Below are 18,520 nucleotides of genomic sequence, written 5' to 3'. Positions count from 1 at the left end.
CCCCTGTCCTTGGTATGTTTGGTTTTGGTTTGGTTGTTGTTTTGTCTGTAGACACAGGAACATGGCCCAGGGAGTGCTGAGGAATAGATGAATTCATGACCCTTGACACTCTAGACCCCACCTACCTATTTGCTCCACTGTTCCTTCCCTTCTTTCCCCCTCTGTGCCTCCTACATTCCCAGTGCTCAGACATAATCATTACTCTCAACGCCTACCCTGTTTTTACAGACCTTGAGGTTTTTTACACAAGATGTGCCTTTTGTGGGGCACCTGTGCCAAATGAAAATTTCTATTTTTCCAAGTCCAACTCCGATCCCCCCTCTCTAGGAATCCTTCCCAGTCTTCCACCCAGAGTTACCCTTGGCCTGCCTGAGCTCCCACAGCGCTGTAGTCACGTGTCTCTCACCAGTCCTGTATGTCGTGTTTATGTGTCTGCCCCTCCCACCACCAGTAGGCAGCCTGAGGCCGACCCACATCGAATCCTCACACCCATATTCCCAATGCTGGCCCAAGGTCTGCTTCAGGAGAGGTGCCTAATAATGTTTATTGGTTGAATGAATGAAATTACTGGCTTGGCATAAATGGACCCTTTTGTATTCTAGAAACCTCTGTCCATTCTTCTCTCCATACTTGCTTTCCAGTGGTGTTCTTTGAATCCCTGTATGCATTCTGAAGTAGATGAGATGCCTGCAGCTATCCTGCTTCTCATGGAAAAAAAGGAAAGGAAAATGACCATTCATTGTGGCCCTATGCTATTCCTCTATCAACTTTATAACCCTGATGCCCGGTGTATTAATTAGGGAGTTGGAGCTCCAAGCCCCAGGAAATGCCAGCCTAACTAGCTGAAACAATAAAGGGGTTTATTGCATCTCTCATAATAAGACACATAAAGCTAGAGCGGTTCCGGGGATGTAGGCTTAACCGTGTCAACAAGAAACCCCTTTCTTTCTTTTCTTCTCTGCCAATCTTAACATATTAGTTTCTTCTTTGGATTTGGGCTCTCTCATCTGGTGACTACAAAATGGCTGCAGCAAATCCAGGCATAATATCCTCATACAACAGTGATTAGAAGGAGAAAGATACCTGCTCCTCTTTGGGCCTCTCTTGAAAATGGAGGAAAACTACTGGTAGAAGCTTCTAGAAATTTCCTCTCACAACTCATCATATCATATGACCGTGCTTGAGTCAGTCACTCCCAAGGGAATTAAGATTATCATGAGTAGCTTAAACCAATCAGGATCTCCCCTAGAACTGAGGAGGGAGAAGTGGACACTGGAACAAAATGAAGGTTCATTCTGCAGGGAAAGAGAGTAAAGTAAATATTAGCAAGGAAACTAGCAAGATCAGCTCCGACGTTGTTTGATAGTGAATTTCAGGGAAGCTAAATCACTTAAAGTCCCTCAGCTAATCAAGATAGAAGGAGGATTCCGGACACCTGCGTGGCTCAGTCGGTTAAGCGTCCGACTTCAGCTCAGCTCATGATCTCGCAGTTCGTGGGTTCCGGTCCCACATCAGGCTCTGTGCTGACAACCTGGAGCCTGCTTTGCATTCTGTGCCCTTCTCTCTTTCTGCTTGCTCTGTCTCTGTTTCTCAAAAATGAATTTTAAAAAAACTTAAAAAAAATAGAAGTAGGATTCAAATCCTGCTCTTTGAAACTCCAAAGCCCATCCTTGCCCTTTTTCAGCTGCCTGACTGGACCCAGCGAGAGAGCCTGCATTTCCTGGAAAAGCCAGAGCCCCCTTTCTGATGGTGAGCGCTTCAGGAGTTGAAGCAATCACCCTGCTTTCCCAAGCTCGACCTTCAGCTGGGCATTTAATCTGTTTATTAAGTTATGACTAATGGCGCCGCGAGACACGGAGGGCTGCACACTCAGACCTAGTTTTAGATTGTTAGGAGAGGTTCAAGGGATAAACATCATATTCATGTTCTGTGCCGAGAAAATTCAATTGCAGCTCTTTTCTCTTTCAGAGTGCAGGGATTGGCGAGGGGCTTCTGCTGGGCCCTGCTTTGGTTTAATAGAAACGAAGCCTCCATAGCAGGCGGGCTGCTTTGGGAAAGTGGCCACTAATGCGGCCCCATGGGGCGGGGGCCAGGCCTGAACGGGGCAGTTTGCATATTCACTTTTACAAACAGTTGGCTCAGAGTCAGCAGTTAATGGGATGGGAATGATGTTCCAGTACCAAATCATTTCCTGCAAAAAAAAAAAAACATTTCCAACTGCAAACATATCTCAGCCTTTCTTGTAGGGTTTGTTATGTCTCTGTGAGCAATTCACATAGAGCCAGGGCAGAGGGGAGTGTTTCGGACTGGGGATTGTTCATCTGAAAACATTTTTTTGATGTCCGCGTCAAAAAAGACCCACCTTGAGGCATCCCTGACACAAATATTACATTCCTAGTTGCATTTTAGAGGTGTAAATATCCCTATATTCACAAATCGGCTCTGGCCGTACAGCACTCTTGGAACAGATGTGGCTTTTCTCTCCTTAGAAAATATAAGCACCCACATATGCACACACATGTGCACACAGAATCAGGCCAATATATATACAGTCGATTAAGCATCGGTTAAGGAGTTGAACGGTGGTCTTAACAGTTTTGGTTTATTCGTTTACTCAACAAACAGTTCTTGAGGGCTTACTCTGCATGAGGTATTGTCTTAAGTAATAATAATAGCCTAATAGCATGTATTTACGCACTTATTACCAAGTACCAGGCATTCTTCTGACTGCTTAAACTTATTTAACCATCTCAACAAGCCTAGGAGGTAGGTAATATTATCACTCCCAGTTTGCAGATGGGAAAACTGAGGTACGGAAGGTTAATGGACTTGCCCAAGGTCACAGAGCTAGTAGATCGTGGATTTGAACCTAGGCACTCTGGCTCCTCTTTGGGGATCTAACAGTGAACAAAAGGGAAAAAGTGCCAGTCTTCCCACAGTTTACTCTCTGGTGGGGGGGGTGAGGGGGTGGGGTGGAGGACAGACAACAGACATATGAATAATTATTATTTCAGATTGTGATGAGTGCTCTGAAAAAATAAAACATGAGAGGGAGGCTGGGAGCTAATCAGAGGGCCTTGTAGGTGTTAGTAAGGAGTCAGAGCCTTAGTATGATAGGAAGCCAAGGGAGGGCTTAAAGCAGAAGAATGTATGATGCTATTTACATCCTTATAGATCATTCTGACTGTGATATGGGAAGTAGACAGAAGTGGGGAAAACGTGTCAGAGAGCAGTAGACCAGTTAGAAGGTGCTTCTGGTTGGCCAGGTGAAAGCCACTGGGGCCTGAACCAGGATGGGGTGGCGGAGATGGTGAGAAGCGGGTGGCACTGGATCCTGGCATAGAGGCAGAGCCCATAAAACTTGCGAACATATTCAATGCAAAGCATGAGCAAGGAAGAGAAGTTAAGGGTGATTTTTTTGGATATTGGCTTAAACCATTGTATAAGTGGTGGTGCGATTTACTGAAGACGAGAACAAGGGAGTTGAGAGTCTTGTTTTAGGGTGGTTATGGTGGAAGTGAGGGTGTTGCCATTCATTCTGTTTGGGATGTATACATTTGAGATCTCTAATAATAGACAAAAGAGGAGACATCAAGTAAGCCTGGAATTCAGGATCAGGCCCATTCTGGAGATTTAAATGTGGACATCACCAGCATTTGGATCCATGGGGTCAACTAAGATAACACCATCCAGTTGACTTTCCTGTAATGATGAAAAGCTACATCTGCGGTGTCCAGCCCAGCAGGTAGCCACTAGCCAGACACGTGTGCAGACAACTAAGAAACTGAAGTTTTCATTCATTTAAATGTGAGTATTCACATGTGGCTGGGACAGTGCACTGACAGTGCAGACCTGGGGAACAAGGTAGGTAGGGAGGCTCTGGGCAGGAGCTAGTGTCTTCACTGGCCAGGACGCCCAGACTTGCTCCCCCCATTTAAGCATGACTCAACTTCCACTGCCCACTGCTTGCACAACAGTGCGTGTTCAGTAGCGGAGATCTTGCTTCTGGGTGAGAAACAGCCTAGAAAAGAAAACAAACTACTAGTCTTAGGAGGACTATTAGAAGAAACTATAGGAGTCTAATGAAATTACAGGAGGCCATTGTTTTTCATAGAAAGCCAATGCAATCCTATACTGATTAGAATCATTTTAGCCTTGAAGGTGTGGCTTCTATTTTTCATTTCTGTTTTATGGGGGGTGATCATACAGAGTGGTGGGTGTCTGAATTTGCAGATGCAAGACGGTGACTGGCTGATAGCCCATATGAATGTCAAGAGCCCACAGCGACGGGAATAAATACCAGCTTCATAATGCAAGTTGTGTCTCTTTAGGGTAGAGTGTGTTTCAGGCTCTTTGTTAGGCAGTCTCGTTCCCCGTCCAACTGCAAACATCAGTGAGTTTGCTAATGTGAAAGAACTCTTTGTAAGCGGCTGCCTTGTGCTGAAGAGTTCTTGCAAGTATATGCTGGCAGTCAGGGAGGCCAGAGTCAATAAAAAAAATAATAAACTGGAAAGATGGGACATTGCTTTTATTAAGGTTGATTGCAGCTGCCATATTAGCTCTTTGAGAGCCTTTTGGTGACCAACGCTTTCAGAGAAAATGGTCTTTCTGTGCTTAATTGGTAACAAGGAATTATCCAAACTGGCACTGAACAGGGGTGAGGATATTGAAGGCACTGATTTTAGGGGGAGGGTTATCCAAGGTCAGTGCTCAGCAAGTGTCCATCACGCAGTAGTTTTGTGGTAGGAATTTGTTTTTCACTAAGGCTTCCTTTGGGGAGTGGGTACATGGAGGGCAGCAGGCTGGAAGTCTTTCACGGTCATTGACCTCTTGGTTTTCCCTGAGGAAAGAGGAATTGTAGGTTTCTAGGACTTGAAAACTGTAAAAGGACTCACTGGCCATCCATCCAGTCGAGCTCTTGATGTTCAGGGGAGGAAACGGGCCTAGGAGCAGAGGTGCCTGGCCCCAGGCTCCCCTACTCATTAGAGCTGAAGAGACAGGACTAGAGCCCAGAAGGAGGCTGGCCTGAGGCATTCTCGAGCAGTGGCTGGGGAGGGGTGGGGTAAAAAGGCAGGATAATCAGAAGAATACTTAGGGAACCCAAACAAATAAGGAGAGAAGTTGGCTAGAAATGGCTAACAACATAAACGTAGACTTGGTGACCTCAGTGCCCACTGTGCAGCAGACAGCGAGCCCTTGAAGGAGGGCTGGGCAGGAGGTGACAGGCAGAGACCTAAGGAAGACCTCAGTGCCCACCTCACTTCCGTGTTCCCTGAGATAGTGCCTGGGAACAGAGGCCTCCCTCTTTCCCTGAGGAAAGTGAGTGAGGTGATAGTTGGAAGAGGGGACGTGCAGGGAACAACTCGGTCCTCCCAGCGAGGAGAGGCAGGGAATCTATCGCAGACGAAGACTGAGTAAGAGCTGTAACCTAACCTTGGTGGTTTTATTAATATAATTCTCAAACGCCGGGTGCTTTGGAGCTCCTCCCTGTCATCGCTGGGCTGCAGTGTGACTCTGCCTTTCTTCTCTTCACAGTATCAGAGCTTCAGGAGGAGGGCATGAATGCCATCAACCTGCCCCTGAGCCCGATCCCCTTTGAGCTAGACCCGGAGGACACCATGCTGGGTAACTGGGTCTCTTGTTCTCTGGGTTAGCCTAACGCCTCCAAGTAGAGCCACCCCACTGACTCTTTTTTTTTTTTTTTTAAGAGGAGAACGAAGTGCGAACCATGGTGGACCCCAACTCCCGCAGCGACCCCAAATTGCAGGAACTGATGAAGGTAAGAAGAAATCAGGAGGAGCCTTAGCTCCCTCTCAGACTCAGCCGGTATCTGTAGACCACTGGCTGTAGGCAGGCACATGCCCCAGCGGAGGAAATAGAAAGTCACAGGCAGCTCACAGTTCTCAAGGTAGACATCTCCGATTTAACAAAAATGGGACAAGGCCACCACCCTACAAATAGCGTCGATCGTAAGTGCCGGAGAAGTTAGTGCGCAGGAGCTCACGTTTGCCAGGATCTTAAAGTTCACACAGTTTTTCCACTGCTTTCTTTCGTCAAGGACCCTCAACAACACCCTGTAAAGCAGGACTTCTTATCATCCTCATTTATAGAAAAGAAAGGGGAGCCTTCAAAAAGCCAGTGGTTTGTTTATGGTCAAAGCTGAGTAGAGGAGATGGAATTCCAACAGAAGTAAATAAGCTCAAATATTGTACATTGTGCCTGGCACAGGGGCTGGCTTGTGGCCACCCCCTGAAAAGCGTTCATTTCATCCCCCTTTGCATTCCCCATCCTGTGTTTTTCCTAGCTGAATCAAAACAGGACAAAAAGACACTGGATGCCAGAGTGGTTCGTAAATCAGATCTATCATTTTCCTGCTCCAAACCTCTGTATAGATTCCTCTCAGCTGAAGGCTGAAGCCCATGCTCCTGGGGTTGGTATTCGGGGTCTCGTGCTCTAGCTTCCTCTTCAGCTTCAGATTGTCCCCTTAGAGTCACCACGTGAAGACCCCTTACTGCTACTCAGACACTTCTCTGTCTTCGTCACTAAGTGGTGAGCTTCTGAGGGTTCGAGAACCCCCCCCCTTTTTTTTCATCATTGTACCCACAGGATCCAGCACAGAAAGTGACTTGGAGCAGATGTTCATAAATGCTGGGGGGTTGGGGGTTCTGGAGGATGGGAGGGGAGGGGAGAAGAGGGAAGCTCCTACTCTAGGACAGTAGAACAATGTGCCTTGAAGACCCCGAGCTCCGCCCACATATGCAAACCCAGCCCAGCTACTACCCCTGTTATAAAGGCAGTCTGTTGATGCTGGGTCTAACACAAAAGGTGATGTTCCCTCTGGCTCCATTTATTACCAAATTGTGGTAGTTGTGAGGCCTGTCCAGGGCGGGCGTGGAGAGAGGGGGAAGATGAGCACAAAGAGCCCAAAGGAACCTTCTTACAGCGAGGGAGTTGCTTTTTACCTTGATTGGGGTGGTGGTTACACAACAGTGTACGATGACCCAAACTCAACAAACTATATTTAAAACCAGTTAATGTTACTGTACATAAATATCACCCTAAAGAAATGAGCTGAAAAAATGTAAGACAAAAGGCAGTGGCCTCGAGCAAGCTGCAGTTTCCTTACCTGAACAATGAAGTGAACAAGCCCTCCCTCTAAGAGGTGTTGAGAAGATTAAACGACCTAGCACACACAGTGCCCCCACTCAGTGCCTGATGCCAAGGGTACACAGGCAATGGCAGCTGCAGAGAGCGCGACGGGAGAGGAGACTGCATTGGCCCAGAGAGAGACACCTTGGGGATAAGAGGAGAGCAGTACCTTAGAGTGCTGATGGACGAGAGTTCAATTCCTGTCTCTGTCCATGGTTGGCAACGTGACCTTGGCAAATAGGTTCACTTCTGTGTTTGCTTTCCCCTCCTGAACAGAGGTGAAAGTACCCACCTGCCTAGATGTCCTAATCGGGGAGAGCTTTATTTATTAATGAACATTTGGTCCTTGCCGTATGTGATTCTTTTCTGCTGCCTAAAGCAGGAGGGATTTTCCTCCTCCGTTTTACAGATGGGGACTCAGAGCAGAAACTAGCCTGCCTTAGATTCATAGGTCACAGAGGTACACACACACAGACGTCCATGGATCACAGAGGTGCACAGACCCACAGGCACAGGTCCGTACATCCCAGAGCTATACAAATCAGCTGATGGGTAAATAACCCCACTTTGTATAACTCTAAAGCCCATCTCCTTACCTGGTGTGAGCTACACACCCAAACACTGTATAAATGTAGCTTGCTGTTGGGGTAAGGAATGGTAAGGGGCCAGAAGATATTAGCACGGTGACACGGGTGCCACCAACACTAGAAGCCACTAGGGCTCACACAGCCCTGTGTCCACATTCTGAGCCACCGAGATGCATTCTGCTGCCTTCAAAATCAGAAGTTCATTTAGATTTTAATCTTCCAGGATAAGAAAGCTGGCCTATGAATCTTCTCTTTCTCTCTCTCTCTCTGTAGGTACTAATCGACTGGATTAATGATGTGCTTGTTGGAGAGAGAATCATCGTGAAAGACCTGGCTGAAGATCTGTATGACGGACAAGTCCTGCAGAAGCTCTTTGGTGAGAAGGGGTTTGAATGGTGCGGTGGACATACTCACTCTGCAGCTGGATGGCTCTCAGGCTCCTGGTTCAGAGTGCTTCTTGGCTTACAGCAATTCATGCGCAGTGGACTATGCAAGTGTGGCGTGTGGGCTGACAGACCGGTGGAGCCTTTGGATGGCCTCCTAGAATGTGTTTCACGTGCATGAATTGCAGAGGGAATTGATGGGCCGGAAGGGGCTGCGCCCCTAGCAGTTGAAGGGCATCAGCTGGGTTGATGACAAGACTCCACTGTATACTAGAAAACATGCCTTACCCTTTCCGGAAAATCATGCACGTGTGACTTCTGTAGGTATAGTTACGTGTGTGTGAGGGTAAGCGTGTGTATGTATACCCCTGTCACCTATGGGTGTGGGGGTGTGTGCATGTTCCTCCGTGTACCTCTACGTCAGGTGCAAAAACGTGGAAGCCTTTTCCTCTGTGGTGTTCGCCTCTGCATGCCTGGGGAAGGTGTGTTCTTGTGGAAACAGGCCTCCAGAGAGGGAAAGGAGGATTGAGGGGTGACCTAGCATTGAAATGACAAAATTCAGCTTGAAAGAATTTGGACTTTTCCTCAGCTGTTCCCCGTGTTCTCTCGTCCAAACCTCTGCCCCAAGTTCTAGGCCTTCATTCCTTGCCGCTCACTCAGCACCTCCACCGGCACGCCCCTCGCGCCGAGCTCGTCCACATTTCCAAAGGTGTTTCTTGCCCTCTGGGTTAACCATCCCCCCCCTCTTCCTCGCCACCCACGCATACGTGGGGGGCCTCCAGGGCTCGTTTCTTCTGGCTCACGTGGTCGTCTGCCTCCACCCTCCCTGTCATTGTCACCTGTCTGAGCTATTAAGACAGCCTCTGACCTCACCTCCGTTCCGCCCCTCTCTCTGCGTCCAGCCCATTCCCAGGCCGCCAGCCGAGGGGCCTTCTCAAGCTGCGCTCTAGGCTTGCTGTCTTTTCAGCCTCAGTGTTCATCTTTGTCTCTAGGGTCCGTAGAACACGCCTGCCTCTTGCACCTCCGACAACACCATCACACCTAGAAGTGATTGCCACGCGCCCTTCTGTGTTCCCCCAGATATACACACGCCCCTTTGTGACACGACATTCCAAGTTGGCTGTGGCTGTTTATGGAAATGTCTGTGGGCTTCCAAGAGCAGGAACACCATATTCTTCTCCAGGTCCAGCAGTTTGCCGACCGCATGTTGCCTGGCACTTGATCACTCTGTCTTGAGTGAATGAATGATAAAATCTAGTCATTTCTAGGAAGCTACACTGATTTGGTACTCAAACAGCAATATTAGTGAGTGTTCATATTTAAAGGCTTGTAAATGCAACTGAATGTGGAGAGGAAAAGGCTTTGGCACATGTCCACATGGAAAAGCCATGAGCCTCACCGGGCATCTTTAGTGACTGCAGCTTTTAACTCCTCCGGCAGATTTCTGGTCAGGATCTGAAAGGGTCTCAAAATGCTCTATATACTGGGCTTTGAAGGCAAGGGTGGAATGTGGCCATGGAGTGATGGAATGTGGTCATCAGGTCACCTTGCCTCTGCGCATGGGGACAGAACTGCCCAACATCACACCCGTGTAGCCTCGAGTCGGGGCACAGTCACATTAGGTTCATTTCAGATTTCATCCTTTGTGTTGAAAAGGTGATGCTGCTCTTGTCCATCTAAGTTCAGACCATTTGTAGGTAGATGGGGACACACGTGAAAAGGTTCAGGCAGGATACCCAGGTGGAGAGAACCAGTTTGAAGGTAAAAATATGCATCAGGAGCTCCTGGGAGGACTCAGTCCAGAGACAGTAAAATAGAGGGGAAGGCGTGGTTGGAGTCTATCTTCCTCTTTCCCAGCAACGTTCCTCAAAAGAATACTTGGGGGGCGCCTGGGTGGCTTAGTCGGTTAAGCGTCCGACTTTCGCTTGGGTCATGATCTCGCAGTTCGTGGGTTCGAGCCCCGCGTCGGGCTCTGTGCTGACTGCCAGCTCAGAGCCTGGAGCCTGTTTCAGAGTCTGTCACTCCCTCTCTCTCTGACCCTCCCCTGCTCACGCTGTCTCTCTCTCTCTCTCTCCTAGAAATAAATAAAACATTAAAAAAAAAAAAAAAAAAACNGTCTCTCTCCCCCCTAGAAAAAAAAAAAACAATAAAAAAAAAAAAAAAAAAAGAATATTTGGCACTGTATCTGCTTCCTCACCACAAATCATTCCCCTCGGAGATACCCCTCTGGGTATCACCCCCATCTTTCTACCAGCTTTCCCTTCTGAGGTCACCACTGTCAATTCTGACATCTCCTATGCCGGGGCATCTGCATCTAACTACCAAATGTCTTGTCCCCCTTCCCCAGCCCAGTGGTCTCTGGGATTTCATGCCACTTCCGACACACCCCCTCTTCCCTGTCTTCTTCATACGCTTTCATTCTACCTAGGAACCACCCTGCTCCAAACCGATCTGATCTTCCTCCTCCCCTAGCAAAGCCATTCTGCCTTCCAGCAGAATGGATGGTGTTACCACCACTGAGCCAGTTGCTCAAATCAGAAACCTAGAAGTGACTCTCTGTACTCCGATAAGCAATGTGTCAAACCACCTCATTTCTCAACCAGGTAGTATGTGCAAAGCACTTGGAAAGTGCTGGCTCCCCATGTGCTAGGTTGCTGGCACTTTCTCCACAATTTTCCAGCCCCTAGATTTACAGTATTGTTGCAGAAAGGATGCAGAGTTCCTGACCCCCTGGCCCAGCTCCCTCTAACGCTAGCATCTTACCTGACCATGGTACAGGTCTCAGTCCCATACTTAACGAACTTTACAGAATTTATTGGGATTTTATTAGTTTTTTTAAATGAATGTCTTTTTCAATTCTAGAATCTAATCTGGGATTGCACACTGTACTCAATTGTATCATGTCCCCTCCAAACTATTGACTGTCTTTTCTGTCTTTCATGACCTTGACACTTGTGAAAGGGCTGATTAGTTATTGTGTAGAATGGCCCCTAACTTAGGTTTGTCTGATGTTCTCTGATTATTAGATTAAGGTTATAATGACGGGTCCTTCTAGGTGTGTTGTACCCAGGAGTCCATGATGTTAGGATCACTTGGTGAAGGCGGTGTCTGTCAGATTTCTTCACTGTGAGGTTNGGGAGATAATTTAAGATTATGGAACTATCTTGTTTCTCCTTACGTGTTTCCCACTGATTTTAATCACTGGATCATATCTGCCAAAATTATTACTGCAGTGGTCTAGTGGAGATTTTCTTCATTCCTTCTACATTTATTAATTGGAATCCTTCTGTAAGGAAAAGTTCCCCTTGTTCCCCATTTACTTACTTATTCAGCATTTATATCATTATGGACCCAAGGATACTTACTTTATACTTTAAATTTTTTTTTTTAATGTTTTATTTATTTCTAGGAGAGAGAGAGAGAGACAGCATGAGCAGGGGAGAGTCAGAGAGAGAGGGAGTCACAGACTGAAACAGGCTCCAGGCTCTGAGCTGGCAGTCAGCACAGAGCCCGACGCGGGGCTCGAACCCACGAACCGCAAGCTCATGACCTGAGCGAAAGTCGGACGCTTAACCGACTAAGCCACCCTGGCGCCCCTACTTTATACTTTAGGTTATAATCTAATACTGTCATTGTTTTTATTATTATTATTATTATTATTTTGCTCATATACCTCCAACTTTGACCATTTTGACCATTGGGAGCTTTTTCACATTGGGTCTTGGACACTTTTTTTTGTTCTTAGCATGTCCTCACTTTCTGGCATCATAAGATGTTCCAGACTCCTCTTATGTTTTACTGTCTCTGACCCCGGAAGCAGCCATTTCTCCATGGAGCTTGGGTTTTTTTAAATTAGAAAATGGTATGTAGAAATCAATATATGGGCACCTTAGAGAGTGTTTTTAACCTGCTATCCATAGCACACATAAACATTGATATAGGACTATGACGTGGGGGTACTAACATGATCATTTCTAGAACTCTGTTTGCAGATTGGGCTAGCATGGAGAGCAGGAGGGGGGTGAGGTTGGGATTAGTAAACTCACTATGAAACACTGGTACTTAGAAGATGGAAATGCCACAGGGACCTCAAGGAGTCTGGATGTGCCGAGTTGCACCTAGGGAGCAGGAAATGTGTCTGGAATTCAGGAAAACAAGGTTGATGAGACCATGGGGCAAGGACTCAGAACCTGGAAGTGAACAAGGTGTGGAAGCGAGAGTCTCTCAGCAAAAGGCTGTGTGTGTTTTAGGGTCATGGTGAAAGCCTGAATGGGTGAGCATCCCCAAGAGGACAGGTCGACTCTGCCGAGCAGCACTGGTTGGCTGTTCTCTGATCACAAACCCCGTGAAGGCAGTGTCCTACCTGGGTCTCCTTTGTGCAGCTAGATACTACTTGCTCGACCACACTGGGGCTGCTCTAAGACCCCGTGCATGTCTGGGAGGTTCTCCTGACATACCTGCCCCCAGTCCTTCTTTCTGAGCTGTCTAACCCAGCTGCCTCTGTTCCCAGGGTCTTCCCCCTTGACCTGACAGCAGTTCTGAGTTCAGGTTTTCCTGAAGGCAGATGCTGAGACAAGGACTTGGGTGGAGGACGTTCATATGAGAGGTGATCTTAGAAAGTAAATAATCAAGTGGGGAATGTAAGAGAACAAGAGAAAGGCCAGTGACGTTAATAAGGATGGCGGCTCCGTTTGCAACCAGGCTTCAGTTCCGCAGGGTTCCTTCTGAGAAACACTTCAAGTCATCCTCCCCAGGACAGGAAGGCCGAGGCATTTATCCTATGCCTCCCATCCCGCTGTGGTTGAGGAGTGCCTATGTAAGAATTAAGGGCTAGGTTGTACTTCTGATTGAGAAGCTCTTGTGCAGAGAAGAAGAGCTTCAGGGCTGGAAACGGAAGCCACGGTGTGCTGGGCACCATTTGCAGGTAAGCCAGGGAGCTCCAGGAAGGGACCTCCACATCATCCAGGAAAATGAGAAGGTACTATTTCTGCCTTAGGGGCTGCTCCTCCTGAATGCCCTTGGAATTGCTGCCAGCAAAAAATCAGATGCTGGCCACTGGGGCCTGCCTCTTTATGATGCCACCCACATCTCCTCAACAGCGACAGCTCCAGACCTTTCCACACCTCAGACAAAAGCTTGCTGTATTTGCATCCCCAACACCTAGGCGAGAGATACCACCAAGAGAGGCAGGAGATAAAGGATTCTAGAAAAATGCCTGCACAAGATAATCATTTCAGGCGAACATAAGCTTTCCTGATTTAGGATAGCTCTGTGAGTTTCCTTAGGATATGTTTTAGTTAATTGATTCTTATCTTTATCTTTAAACATGTGCATGTACTCGCCTGTTTTGAGGGATAAAAGTCATAAGGCTCTTTCTTCTAGTGTTTACAATCGAATATGCCTGAAACAGGATGAGACTGAGAAAGCTCCCTTGGGCATAAAGATTCTGCAAGAGGGTTTTTTGTTTAGTTTTAGGGTGTTTGTGTCTTTGTCCCTGGTAGACCCTAAAGAGTACATCTTACATTGACCTTATGCTTGTCAATTACTATTCATTAAGCAACAACCCTTTCATTTGCTATGTGCTAACTGCTAGGTTTAGGGATACGAAAGTAAATATGGTACAGTGTAACATACATACAGCGTTAACACAGTGTCTTCAGGTAACTCACAGTCTGGTAGTATCTGTGGGAGACCAAGTAGTTTAGGAAGGGTGTCATGAAAGAGGAAGCATTTTGAATGAGGCCTTATGGAAGGAGAATTTCAACCAAATGAAGAAGGAAAAGAACATTCTAGGGGGGCCTGGGTGGCTCAGTCGGTTAAGCGTCCGACTTCGGCTCAGGTCATGATCTCACAGTTCATGGGTTCAAGCCCTGCGTCAGGCTCTTTGCTGACAGTTCAGAGCCTAGATCCTGTTTCAGATTCTGTGTCTGCCTCTCCCCTCCTCACACTCTGTCTCAATCTCAAAAATAGATAAATATTAAATATTTTTTAAAATTTATTTTTGAGAGAGAGAGAGAGGGAGACACAGAATCTGAAAACAGGCTCCAGGCTCTGAGCTGGCTGTCAGCACAGTAGTAGAGATGGGTATATATTTGGCACCCCAGCACAGAGTACTCTGGGACCTCCTAGCTTATGTCTAATTTGACTCCAGTCAACCTCCAGGGTGCCCCATGTACAGTCACCCTGGTAACTCCTACCTTGTGCTCACCTTCATTCCAGCCATCCTGCAAGGGCATCCTATGCATGGGGAAGCCCAGGAAACCCCAGTCCACATTCTAGCTTGGCTCTAGCTGCCTTGAGAGGCCACCCTCTGCATTGAGAGCCCTAGGGCATTCCAGCTTATACCCACTTCTGCTTCAACTGTCATTCTAGGGTGCCTACTGCACAGAGAGGCCAGGGACTACACCAGTTTATGTCCACTTGAGCTGCTCTGTCAGGGCATACTCTGAGCCCCAAGACTACCCTAGCCCATAGCTACTTCATGGCCCACAGCAGGCACAGTCCAGCCAGCCAACCAAAGTCACCAAACACACAGTCTACACTGGGGATGAATATACACAAGATCATTCCTTCAAGTTTAAGAGAAGGAGCTGCTCTGCCTAAAAACATAAACAGATTAATGATCATAAAGATGCTCACTGGACTGCAGAGTGGAAGAACTTAGTGAGAACTTCAACAAGGAGATAGAAAATATAAAAAAGAACCAATCAAAATTGTAAAATATAATAACTGAAATGAAAAATATGCTAGAGGGAATTAACAGATTAATAGATGCAGAAGAATGGCAGCAATCTGACAGTGTCATGGAAAGCTCCCAAGCCAAACAGGGAGGGAGGGAAGAAAGAAAAATTTTTAAATGAGGATAGGTTAAGGGATCTCCTGGATAGCATCAAGAACAATACAGTTTTGCATTATAGGGGTCCCAGAAGGAAAAGAGAGGGAGAAAGGGACAGAAAACTAATTTTAAGAAATAATAGCTGAAAACATTCCTAACCTGGGGAAGGAAAGACATCCAGGTTCAGGAAGCACAGAGAACCCAAACAAGATGAACCCAAGGAGGTCCACACTACAACATGTAGCAATTAAAGGGAATTTTAGCTGGCTCAGCCAGTGGAGCATGTGACTCTTGATCTTGGGGTTTTAAGTTCAGGGTCCATGTTGGATATAGAGATTACTTTAAAGACAAATAAAATTAGGGCACCTGGATGGCTCAGTCAGTTAAGTCAGACTCTTGATTTTGGTTCAGGTCATGATCTCATGGTTCATGAATTTGAGCCCCACGTCATATCCTCAGTGGAGAACCTGCTTGGAATTCTCTCTCCCTCCCCCTCTCTCTTTTCCCCTCCCCTGCTCACATGCTTTCTCAAAATAAATCAATAAATTTTAAAAAAGAAAAACTCTTTAAAAAATGTAGAAAGCAGCAAGAGAAAAAAAATTGTTACATACAAAGGAAACTCCATAGGGATATCAGTTGAATTTTTAGCAGAAACTGTGTTTCTGTTCAGGAAACAGTTCAGGAATGGCATGCTATATCCAAAGTGATGAAAAGAGGGGTGCCTGGGTGGCTCCATCGATTAAGCGTTCAACTTCATCTCTGGTCATAATCTCATAGTTCTTGGGTTTGAGCCCCGCATTGGGCTCTGTGCTGACAGCTTGGAGCCTGGAGCCTGCTTCAGATTCTGGGCCTCCCTCTCTCTCTCTGCCCCTCCCTTACTCATGCACTCTCTCTTTCTCAAAATAAATAAACAAAAATGATTCTCCGGGGTAGATCACATGTTAGGCCACAAGTCTTGGTAAGTTAAAAAAAAAAAATCGAAACCTTATTATCCATCCTTTCTGACCTCAACAGTGTGAAACTAGATACTAATCACAAGGAAAACAATTTGAAAAAACACAAACACATGGAGCTAAACAGTATGCTACTAAACAACCAGTGGGTCAATGAAAAAATAAAAAAATTAAAAAATTAAAAAATAACAAGGAGAAAAATGAAAATGGAAACAGAACACTCCAAAATCTTTGGGACACAATGAAAAGCTCTAGAAGGGAAATTTATAACAAAATAGGTCTACCTCAAGAAATAAGAAAAATCTTAACCTAACCTTACACCTGAAGCAATAGAAAAAGAACAAACCCCAGTATTAATGAAAGAAATAATGAAGAGCAGAGCAGAAATAAGTGAAATAGACTTAAAAAAATAGAAAAAAACAATGAATTCAAGAGCTGTTTTTTTAAATATGTATATAAATAGATAAATCTTTAGCCAGACTCATCAAGATAAAGAGAGGACCCAAGTTAATAAAATCAAAAATTAAAGAGAAGTAACTACACCACAGAAATACAAAGGATTATAAGAAACTTTAAAAACTTATATGCCAATAAATTGGACAACCTAGAAGAAACAGATTCTTAAAAGTATGCAGTCTTCCAAAACTGAATGAGGAAAAAATAGAAAATCTAAACAGACCAATTACTAGTAATGAAATTGAATCAATAACCAAAATAGTCCCAACAAAGGCCAGGATCAGAATGATTCATAGGTATGTTCTACCAAACATTTAAAGAAGAATTAATGCCTATTCTTCTCAAACTATTCCAAAAAGAAGGGGAAGGATAGCGTCTATACATTCTGAGGACAGCAGTACCCTGGTACCAACACCAAACAAAGACACTACAAAAGGCCAATATTTCTGATGAACATAGATGCAAAAATCCTCATCTGAATATTAGCAAACCACCTTTAACAATACATTAAGAGAATCATTCATGACAACCACATGGTATTTATTCCAAGGATGCAAGAATGGCTCGGTATCCACAAATCAATCAGCATAGCACACAACATTAAACTGAAGAATGAAAACCATATAATCTCAACAGATGCAGAAAAAACCTCTGACAGAATTCAATATCCATTCATTAAAAAAAAAAAAAAACTTTCAACAAATTGGTTTAGAGGGAACACACCTCAACATAATAAAGTCCATATATGAAAAACTTTCAGCTAACATCATACTCAGTGGTGAAGAACAAAGCTTTCTCTCTAAAATCACAACCAAAATGATGTCCACTCTTGCCAGTTTTATTCAGTATAGTAGTGGAATTTCTAGTCATAGCAATCAGAGAAGAAAAAAGGCATCCAAACCAATAAAGAAGTAAAAATGTCACTGTTTGCAAATGACATGATGCTATACACAGAAGATCCTAAGAATTTCCGCCCCCCGCAAAAAAAACCTATTAGAATAAATGAATTCAGTAAAGTTGCAGGATACAAAACCAATACACACAAATCTGTTGTGTTTGTATACACTACTAACAAAGTAGCAGAAAAAGACATTAAGAAAACAATTCCATTTTCAATTGCACCTAAAAGAGTAAAATACCTAGGAATAAACTTAACCAAGGAGGTGGTGAGAAACCTGTACTTTAAAAACTATAAAACACTGATGAAAGAAATTGGAGATGACACAAACAAATGGAAAGCTATTCCATGCTCATGGACTGGAAGAATTAATATTATTAAAATGTTCCTATTTACCCAGGAAAATCTACAGATTCAGTGCAATTCCTATCAAAATTCTAACAATAATTTTCATAAAACTAGAAAAGTAAATCCTAAAATTTTTATGGAACCACAAAAGACCCCAAATAGCCAAAGCCTTTAGCAAGAACAAAACTGGAGGTATCACAATTCTAGATTTCAAGATACATTAAAAAGCTGTACTAATCAAAGCATAATGGTATTGGGACAAAAATTGACACATAGATCAATGCAACTGAATAGGGAGCCCAGAAATAAACTCATACTTACATAATCAATTAATCTATGACAAAGGGGGCAAGAATATACAATGGGGGAAGGATGGTCTCTTTGATAAATGGTGCTGGGAAAAGTGGACAGCTACCTGCAAAAGAATGAAACTGGACCATTTTCTAACATCATACACAAAAGTAAACATAAAATGGATTAAAGGCCTAAATGTGAGACCTGAAACCATAAAACTCCTCAAAGAACACATAGATAGTAGGAGGCTGGGAAGATGGCCGAAGAGTAGGAGGACCCTAAGCTCACTTCATCCCATGGATACTCGATAATACTCCCATCGGCATGAATAACTGAGAAGATGACCTAAACACTGGCAGAAGAAACTCCACTATAGGTAGGGAAGAGGCCACATCAAAGAAGGTAGGAAGAGCAGAGACACAGTTTGGGAGTGAAACAGACCTTGGCCATCTGCAGTTGAGAGGGAGCCAGGAGTGTGAAGAAACAGACTATACCACCAGGAAGCCTACATGGGAAAGATGAATTCCCATATTTTGTTTTGAAGGTGAGAGGGGTGAATCTCCTGAGTTTTTACAATTAACAGGACTTAAAGCCTCGAATTTTAAAAATCAGCAAGC

General features: G+C 45.0%; 1 protein-coding gene across 1 annotated transcript in view; it reads left to right on the top strand.

Annotated features, from left to right (window-relative positions):
• The window catches only part of PARVA (parvin alpha), a 164,964-nt gene that overhangs the window by 95,637 nt on the left and 50,807 nt on the right, over nucleotides 1–18,520 (top strand). The window contains exons 2-4 of the mRNA XM_077761186.1: nucleotides 5,536–5,625; nucleotides 5,709–5,779; nucleotides 8,010–8,112. Coding sequence (XP_077617312.1) covers nucleotides 5,536–5,625; nucleotides 5,709–5,779; nucleotides 8,010–8,112 — 264 coding nt within the window. The remainder of the gene's footprint in view (nucleotides 1–5,535; nucleotides 5,626–5,708; nucleotides 5,780–8,009; nucleotides 8,113–18,520) is intronic.

The sequence above is a fragment of the Crocuta crocuta genome, unplaced genomic scaffold (assembly GCF_008692635.1).
Source record: "Crocuta crocuta isolate KB4526 unplaced genomic scaffold, BGI_CrCroc_1.0 scaffold233, whole genome shotgun sequence".
NCBI lineage: Eukaryota > Metazoa > Chordata > Mammalia > Carnivora > Hyaenidae > Crocuta > Crocuta crocuta.
The sequence above is the reverse complement of the archived record's forward strand: the minus strand, read 5'-3'. Positions and strand labels throughout refer to the sequence as shown.